At 39.3% G+C, this 9477-nt stretch overlaps 2 protein-coding genes across 2 annotated transcripts; both read left to right on the top strand.

The window, feature by feature from the left end:
* The first annotated feature begins 1752 nt into the window (after positions 1-1752).
* On the top strand, positions 1753-2817 carry LOC113465064 (uncharacterized). The gene is made up of 2 exons (XM_026818437.1): positions 1753-1779; positions 1862-2817. Exon 2 carries the CDS (start codon positions 1952-1954, stop codon positions 2519-2521), a length of 570 nt encoding a protein of 189 aa, XP_026674238.1. The 5' UTR covers positions 1753-1779; positions 1862-1951; the 3' UTR covers positions 2522-2817.
* Positions 2818-3542: 725 nt separating this feature from the next.
* Positions 3543-9410, top strand: LOC113465065 (uncharacterized). Its single transcript, XM_026818438.1, has 3 exons — positions 3543-3765; positions 3863-3990; positions 9185-9410. The coding sequence occupies exons 1-3, from the start codon at positions 3682-3684 to the stop codon at positions 9300-9302; spliced, it is 330 nt and encodes a 109-aa protein (XP_026674239.1). The 5' UTR covers positions 3543-3681; the 3' UTR covers positions 9303-9410.
* Positions 9411-9477: the final 67 nt, after the last annotated feature.

The raw sequence follows: 9477 nt of genomic DNA, 5'->3' as shown, positions 1-9477 counted from the left end.
ATTGGTGCGGCATTAGCAGCGGTTTTTTGTATAAAATCAGCGCAGCGAGCCGACCAGAGACTTTTTCCCTCAGACAGCTAGAGAACGAACGTGTATAGAGCAATAGCGCATTTCATTTGTACATAACTTGTTAGTTGTAATAAACCAAGTCGAGATTGAAAACACATATTACTGTTATACACAATTATTTATACAGTCCACTTCAACCATCAGAACTTCTAGGATTGAAACGTTTAATCGCCGCTAAAACTGTCGACGCTACGACGCACATACACTTGCTGTGATACTAAAGAAGCATTTCGTGTTGATGATTTCTAACATCTAACAGGGAACTTGTTGAGAGACATGACCTGCCGTCGAAAACAAGGTCATGTTGATTAAGCGTACTTCCTAAAAGAAGATTATTAATTTCAAGATATCCCAGTAATTATTCATTTGAAGTGGAACGACCATTGACCTGGAACAGGGGCAAATACCAAGCTGGAGTTTTTATAAATGTGAGTATCAGAATAACAAAAATGAAATAAAAGGAGAAGGAGGAAGAGTAGAAAGAGAAGAGAAATAATATAATAAGACAAATTAAATAAATTGTCTCCCGATTGTATTATAGATAGAGAAGATAAAATTGAGAACTAGGAAATAAGGAGCTGGATAAGGAACAAAGGAACGCAAACGAGGTCAACCAAGTACGTAGAACATGAATATATCCTAGAAAAAATAAATAGACGGAAAATTGAAAGAGAAGCATCTCTGATTTATGTTACATAGGAGTAGACCCGTGACAAGGAGTAAGGAACACTCTCGAAAAGGAGGACACGAATAGGAAAGAATAGAAAAGAAACAACCGAGATTAGGATCATGGAATGCGCGAGAACCAATAGACAGGCAACAAAAAGATCGTGGCCGTGTTTGCCACTCTATTATCCGATGGTCCAAATGACTATGACCGTACTGGTTCTTAAGCCATTTGGGCTCCTGACTTTCCCTTTCCCACATCTGGTCACGAACTGCACAACAATTTCAGTTTCGGAAAACACAACGGCTTGACTTTCGATTGGTGTGGCTATAGCAGAGTTTGCCAAAATGCCCTCCGATTGGTGCGGCATTAGCAGCGGTTTTTTGTATAAAATCAGCGCAGCGAGCCGACCAGAGACTTTTTCCCTCAGACAGCTAGAGAACGAACGTGTATAGAGCAATAGCGCATTTCATTTGTACATAACTTGTTAGTTGTAATAAACCAAGTCGAGATTGAAAACACATATTACTGTTATACACAATTATTTATACAGTCCACTTCAACCATCAGAACTTCTAGGATTGAAACGTTTAATCGCCGCTAAAACTGTCGACGCTGCGACGCACATACACTTGCTGTGATACTAAAGAGGCATTTCGTGTTGATGATTTCTAACATCTAACAGGGAACTTGTTGAGAGACATGACCTGCCGTCGAAAACAAGGTCATGTTGATTAAGCGTACTTCCTAAAAGAAGATTATTAATTTCAAGATATCCCAGTAATTATTCATTTGAAGTGGAACGACCATTGACCTGGAACAGGGGCAAATACCAAGCTGGAGTTTTTATAAATGTGAGTATCAGAATAACAAAAATGAAATAAAAGGAGAAGGAGGAAGAGTAGAAAGAGAAGAGAAATAATATAATAAGACAAATTAAATAAATTGTCTCCCGATTGTATTATAGATAGAGAAGATAAAATTGAGAACTAGGAAATAAGGAGCTGGATAAGGAACAAAGGAACGCAAACGAGGTCAACCAAGTACGTAGAACATGAATATATCCTAGAAAAAATAAATAGACGGAAAATTGAAAGAGAAGCATCTCTGATTTATGTTACATAGGAGTAGACCCGTGACAAGGAGTAAGGAACACTCTCGAAAAGGAGGACACGAATAGGAAAGAATAGAAAAGAAACAACCGAGATTAGGATCATGGAATGCGCGAGAACCAATAGACAGGCAACAAAAAGATCGTGGCCGTGTTTGCCACTCTATTATCCGATGGCCCAAATGAATCCGCAGGACATCCCGTCCTATCAGAAGGCCATACGACAAATAATCAAGCTGGAAAGGAGGGCACCCCCCCAGTTCCTACATCATGAGATAAGAAACGGTGGCTTGATCGTTACGTGTGCCACCGACTACGACAAACAGTGGCTCGTTAGACATATCGACCGTGTAAAATTCAGATATAGACTCCAGGTAGATGATCCGATCGCCTTGGAATATAGATTTCTAATAGAGGGCGAAGTTATCAACTTGAAAAATACCAAAGATAATATTTTGCATAAAATCAGGTGTTATAACTCAAGCATCATATTAGGAGATTGGAAAATTATTAAAGATGAAATGAACCATAAAAAAATGACGAGAACTATTACATTTGAAGTGGCTTATCGATCGATAAAATGCTTAGAACAATTGAAAAATAGACTTCGCCTAGACGAATATGGGATTGATGGAATTACCTTTGGCCGAATTCGTCGGATAAAGAGAGTCTAGTCATCACGCGAAAGGTCAGAATCATCGGAAAGCTCTCGATAGGAAACATCCTTGAACATGCCGAGCATTAACGCACAACACAAGGCCACGCATAAGAGCCGGAATGTATGTATATCATAGAGGTGTATGGTCTGTAGAAGTGTTTAAGCCGAGCAAAATGGGCCGATTTGGCAGAAGAGGATTCATGGACAAATCGAACGTGTAGAAAATGGAAATCCTTAAATATTACTATTATGACTATTAATAAAATGTATTCTATCTTTATATATGTAGACATATAATAAATAATAAACAATAAATGTGACAATTTGAAAAATGTGTATCATTTCGCTCGAACCTATTTGACATATTTTGTTAATAATTTTAAAAATCAGGAACAGACGTTTTATTTTCTTTATAAATATTATATTACTGTTTATATACCATTCGTCAAATTTAGGAAATTTGACTGTATTCGTCAAATTTAGGAAATTTGACTGTATTCGTCAGAACTTACTAATAGCACATGTGTGCTATCTTTTTGTCTAGGCAATGCGAGCAATGCCGACCACTTAAGTTTTTACGCGGTAGTATATGAGGATTCATACCGCGGAAGTTCACACGGTGATAAGGCGTATCGCGAATGATGACGAGTGGCAAATGATGCGAACAAATTCAAGAACATCGAGAATTCATATTGTGTTATACGTTCGGGACTTGCGAACTTTTTTTGCGAATATTTTTTTTATAACATATGTATTTTTTTTTCTTACATTTACTGTTTATTGAGCTTTATTTTCTTTATAAATATTATATTACTGTTTATATACCATTCGTCAAATTTAGGGAATTTGACTGTATTCATCAAAACTTAATAATAGCACACGTGTGCTATCATTTTGTCCAGACAATGCGAGCAATGCTGACCACTTAAGTTTTTACGCGGTAGTATATGAGGATACACACCGCGGTAGTTCACACGGTGATAAGGCGTATCGCGAATGATGACAAGTGGCAAATGACGCGAACAAATTCAAGAACATCGAGACTTCATATTGTGTTATACGTTCCGGACTTGCGAACTTTACTACCGCTCGCGAGAATAATTGATAAGATTGTAATGTAATTTCTGATAAACAGACAGCGGAAGTAATACGAGGAAACGGTGACGTGTTGTTATTATGCGATCGGATAAACGATCTGCATATCCTACACGGGAACAGGAACACGAAACTACTGCGCATGCGGTTGAGGAAAACATGCAGGTTGCGATATTTGTCGGTTATCAGTTAAAAATGTGCAGAATTTCTTTTCCAAAAACAATAAAAAGAAACTCGGAATTATTACAAATTATCCACTCAGCCGTATTTGGATCCACGAGTAACTGAATCCGAGGGAAAAGCAAGACACTTCAGTACATTTATTTACGACTGCACAAGATGGTGCGAAGTTCGTTTGCCAAGGAGTAGATCTAATGGCCGCGCAATAAGGTAAACTGTCAATGTTACCCACATAATTAGTCAAAAATATGTGTTTACGGGAATACACTTTTCGTCCTTGTATGAGAATATTTCCTTTGACTTGTAGACAGACTTTTTGAAATGTATTGCATGACTCGCTCACTGCCATCCGGGTATTTGTGTGACAAAACTGCCCCAATACGGTATGAACTCGCATCTGTCTAAAATTAAAGGTAATTTGGGATTGTAATGTGCTAAACAATTCTTATTCTGAAAATTTTATTGTTTCCGCGTAATAATTTGTAAAAAGGTTCTAACAATATCATTGCATCTTTTATAAATCTACTGTAATAGTTTATAAATCCTACGAAAGCTCTCACTTCGTGAGTATTTTTAGGTCTGGGCATCTTTTCGATGGCTTTAATTTTTGTATCATCCTTATGTATACCGTTTCTATCTATTACGTATCCACAATATTTTATCTGATCTCTGAAAAATTCACATTTTTCCGTATTTATTTTAATATTGTATGTATTTAGTCTTTCAAATACTTGTTGAAGTCTTTTTAGATGTTCTTTTTTTGTAGGAGCCGTAACTTTAATGTCATCTAAAAACACTTCGACACCTTCTAACCCAGCGAGTATATTCTCTATTTCTCTTTGCCAAATTGCAGGAGCAGAGGCAATTCCGTACAATAACCTTTTGCATTTGAATAACCCCATATGTGTACTTAAAGTCAGCAGTTCCGCGCTTTTGTCGTCTACTGCCATTTGTAAATAGGCTTGTTTTAAGTCAATCTTTGAAAAACACGTGCCTCCAGCCATAGACGAAAATAGAGTTTCAATGCTTGGTAAAGGATGCTCATCGACAATGAGTTGCGGATTTACCGTAATGCTAAAATCTCCGCATATACGAATTCTATTATTCTTCTTTAATACTGGAACGATTGGTGTCGCGTAGTTTGATGTATCGACCTTTTCCAAGATTCCTTCTGCTACCAGCAATTTGATTTCTTTCTCAACTAACTCTTTTATTTTGAAAGGAACCGGGCGAGCTTTTATAAAGATAGGCTTCGAATTTTCCTTTAACGTCAATTTGGCTTCTATGCCCTTAATTTTTCCCAAATTTGAATCTGTAATATTTTTGTATTTATTAAGTAGATTTTTAATCTCTACTTCCATATTATCTTCTAACGAGTTTACTTCTGATGTAGGAACAAATAATGTATCTGCGCAATTACCATGTAATAACTGATGCAACCACTCCCTACCTAAAAGGGGAGCGCGTTCCACTTCCGTTAAATATAAATTTAATATGTAATTTGTATTCGCGAACTTAACATTAACAGTAATAAAACCTACTACTTCTACTTGATTTTTACAATATGTAACTAACTTAATTTCAGTCCTGTGTATTACTTCACCTTTAAACAGTGACCTAGCTTGTTCTTTATACTGTTCACGGATTCTCCGCTGCAATGAGCATTTGGGAAATATACATAAGAAAAAGGAGGGATCGAAGCATGCCGAGCCGTATCCGAGTGCGAGTTCGATCATGAACGCTCGTTATTTTTTAGAAGTGGGGCACACAAGTGGCCATGGGTTTTTGCGCTGTCGATTGTTTGCAAATATCCTGTCCTCCGATTGGCGCGGCTCTAGCAGCGTTTGTTTATTGTAAAGCGACCGCATTGGTGCGGCTCTAGCATCGACTGATTTCAAAGTTATCGCATTGGTGCGGCTCTGGCAGTGATTTTTAGTATAAAAATCGGCACCTCGAGCCAATCGACGACACTTCTTACTTTGGCTCCACGGTGTGGAGATCGGTACAAAATAGCAATAGTTGCGGTCTAAGGGTGATCCCTTGCAGTTCTTATATTGTGAGTCGGACTGATGATCCAGTTGCCGACAGGTAAGGGTGACTCCTAGTGGAGTACCCGAAATAGTGAGTCGTCGGAGTGGTCCGCGAATAGACGGGAAAGTACAAGGGTACTGTTTCCAGCTCACGGTGCGGCGATCTCGGCGACGGCCCTGGCCAACCGTGCAGCATCCGGCCTCGTTGTAATACGGGCCTACTTCCAGGAGGGGATTGAGGTACTCCTGAAGTTGAGGGACCACTGCGCATTGGCGTAAATAATTTGAGTTGAGAGAGCTCTCTAGGCCTAGTTTAGAACATGTATATTTATTGTAAATTGATGTGACGGTCAATTAACCGACCCTTAAATCGAATAAAGTCAATCTAGCTTGCTTCGGCTTTTCCCCCTATTTCGAGGGGGTTTTTATGACTAAGCAAGTTTCAATTTCTTTTCGGGAAAACCTGGTGTCTGATTCCTTTGATTCCGATCTTTCATTCCTTCGAATTCCCCTTTCTAATCTTAAATAGCTTATCAAGTGTTGAAGTGGTCAACATTTTCTGGTGCTCCGGGTAAGGAATGAATAATCGAAATTAAGTTGAATCGTGTAAATTGATAATTTATTAATTGCCGTAAATTGAGACAGGCGTAAGCCCTTGATGATCTTTTGTCTTTCACGATGTAGACGGTACGGCGTGCAAGCCGAGACGCGTTCAAAGAAAGAAGGGGAAGGCTAGTTGGCTTTGGATATCGAGCAGGACGTATCTGTACGACTTTCAAAATGGCTTTGCCATCGTTGCGAGTGCTCACCGCCTTGCAGAATTCGCGTTTGGCGGAAATAGAATTAACAGCTAGTCGTTTAAGAGAAAAACCGCGTGATACCGTGAATTTAAATATTGTGGCTTCGCGAATTGATGCTCTTCTGGAGATCTGGAGTAAAGCGCGTGCCACGCATGAAGAGATTATAGTCCGGGAAGATTCGGAAAACGATCCGTACGTCACCGGGACGGTATTTGCGCGTTTACAAGCGGTGTACGAAGACACTCTCGACTATCTGTTTACAACAAAGACAGAGCTGGACAATGCCTTATCCAATTTGAGAATGACGGTGAGTATTGGGACGTGTGGCTCGTGTTCCTGGTAGTATCCAAGTTAGATCCAGAGTCGCGGAAAGCGTGGGAGTCCGAATTAAGTAAAAAGGACCGTCAAGTACTCTCGGACGGCGAGGCTGACGTGTTCAATATAGATGCTCTTGCTCGGTTCCCAAAATTCTCTGACTTAACCGAATTTTTTGAAAATCGTGCTCAGATATTTGGTATGGTCGCGGCTGAGCGGAATAGTGAGGGCGGAAACAGTCCTGCAGCATGGGTGAAGCAGATACCAGGGGCGCGGAAAATATTTCACACTGCTGTAATGAATCAGGGGAACGGAAACATTAAATGTTTGTTATGTTCTAGGCCTCACCGACTTCATAAGTGTTACCGATTCAAAGCTAAGGGTCCTAGTGAATGTCGCGCGGAGATACGTCGGTTGCGACTTTGCTTCAGTTGTTTCGGGTCGTCATATAAATGCGCAGTTTGTAAAGAGAAGCACATTCTCTAATTCACCAGGTAGCTACGAGTTCCGAGAAGCTCCAAATTTCCGAAAACAAATCGATCGCTAGTATGCGCTACTACGCGCCTCGTGGTGTAGTCGTTGATTGACCCGGCGGTCAAGTTTGAGACGGATGCCCTCATCTTGAAGAAGGTGACGTCACAGCTTCCAGCACGCCAGCTGTTAAAAATTGATCTGGACGTGTTCCACGGCCTACCTTTAGCGGATCCACAATTTTACGTCCTTGCGTTCCACACGCATGACATTTGACAGTTTTGCTAAATGTGCAACTTGTGACGAAATGTTCTTTTCCACATCTGTAGCACTTAACTGGTTTGTACATATGAATACTCTTTGCTTGTTTATCGGTTGTAAATCTGCCTGACTGAGCGTATTGGCTCTTTCTTGTATCCATTGATTTTGTATTTTTCTTCTTATGATTTGTTTTATCAGCATGTAAATACTCCACAGAACTTGTACTATGTCGCAATTGTTTTACCTCCTTCTCCGTTAGTTCTATGGCTGATGCAATTTGTACAGCTTTTTCAAGCGTTAAATCTTTTGTTTCCAGGAGTCGTTGACGTATCTTTTCATTATGGAAACCTTGTACTAATTGATTGCGAATTGCCATATAGAAAAGTACCGAAATTGCAGTACTTACTTAATCTTTTTAATTCAGTAACGTACTCTTGCATTCCTTCTCCTGTTTGTTGCATTCGTTTGCCGAACTTGTAACATTCCGCGATTTATAATTTTTCTGGTGCATAAAGTTCATGTAATTTATCCGTTAACTCTTGGTACGAAACTTTCGATAGGTTTGCAACATTCATATGCGTGTGTAAGGTATATGCTTTCCCACCTATGTGTAGCAGCAGATAACACACTCTATCAGAGTGTTCAGAACGGTAAAAGTCAATTCCGTTCTCTGCAGCCACTGTTCCCAAGTCGTAGTATCTGGATCGAATGTTTCGAATTTAATCTGGTTAAGCATTGTAGGGTGTGCCATTTTTGTTCTTTATCGTATGTCCCTCGTACTCGTGTTGTAACACACCACGTGGTCTTTTAGGTTAACCAAGTACCGATTCTACTTTTGTAACTATTTCCACTCGAGAAATCCCATCTTCGTCGCCATTTATGTTGTAAATCTAGGGATAGGGTAGACGTATGTATATCAAATGCTGTATCTAGTTGCATTCACATAACTATTATATTTAAAGTAAGTTCGTATACAGATTTCCCGAGCTAACTTCCACTCCAACACTCCGGCACACCCATCCATACACCAAGGCCCCTCTCTCTACAACGCAACATCACTCGTGCCCTCTCACTAACAATCCGCATACATGTCACCTATCTTAACAATTAATAACTAATTAACGAAGCTCGAACCATAATTTCGACTACTAGTAGATTCACACCCGTATAAACATCCCATATATAATATATAACTATAAATTATATATTTATTTCTCATAAGCTAATTATAACAATTTTTTGAAAATTATGCAAGGCAATCGAGACACATCATTTTATCGAAGTTTGCATTGTACTAATCCTGAAAGCGTCGCAGATGCACGGGAAAACTTATCATATCTTATCGCTGAATAATCGTGATAGAATAATTTAGACATTGTACAGAGATTTAATCAGCTCTCACGATCAAAGAGTAAATGTCATCTAACCAGTTCTCACGGTCAGATCACTGTAAAATGTCTCGATTATCCTATCACTATGACTCAGTGATAAGAAATGAGTTTTTCCACGCATCCGCAACTATTTCAGGAGCAGTGCAGGCACTAATGATCGTAGAAGCTATACAGACGGCACAGCTACACATCCATTAGGGGAAAGCGAGAGAAAGAGGAAGGAAAAGGAAGGCACGGGATATAGAGTGCCATAAAACAGTCAGGTGGAGGGACCACTGATCTGGTACGGGGGCAGAGGCCACGCAGAAATTTTTATAAATGTGAGTGTGATAGTAATAAAGAAAAATAGAAATAGAAGAAGGAAGAGTAGAATAAGAAGAGAAACAGTATAATAAGTGTTAAATAAATTGTGCCTCTATTGTATTATAG

The sequence above is a fragment of the Ceratina calcarata genome, unplaced genomic scaffold (assembly GCF_001652005.2).
Source record: "Ceratina calcarata isolate Rehan_Ccalc_2016 unplaced genomic scaffold, ASM165200v1 scaffold787, whole genome shotgun sequence".
Lineage (NCBI taxonomy): Eukaryota > Metazoa > Arthropoda > Insecta > Hymenoptera > Apidae > Ceratina > Ceratina calcarata.
The sequence above is the reverse complement of the archived record's forward strand: the minus strand, read 5'-3'. Positions and strand labels throughout refer to the sequence as shown.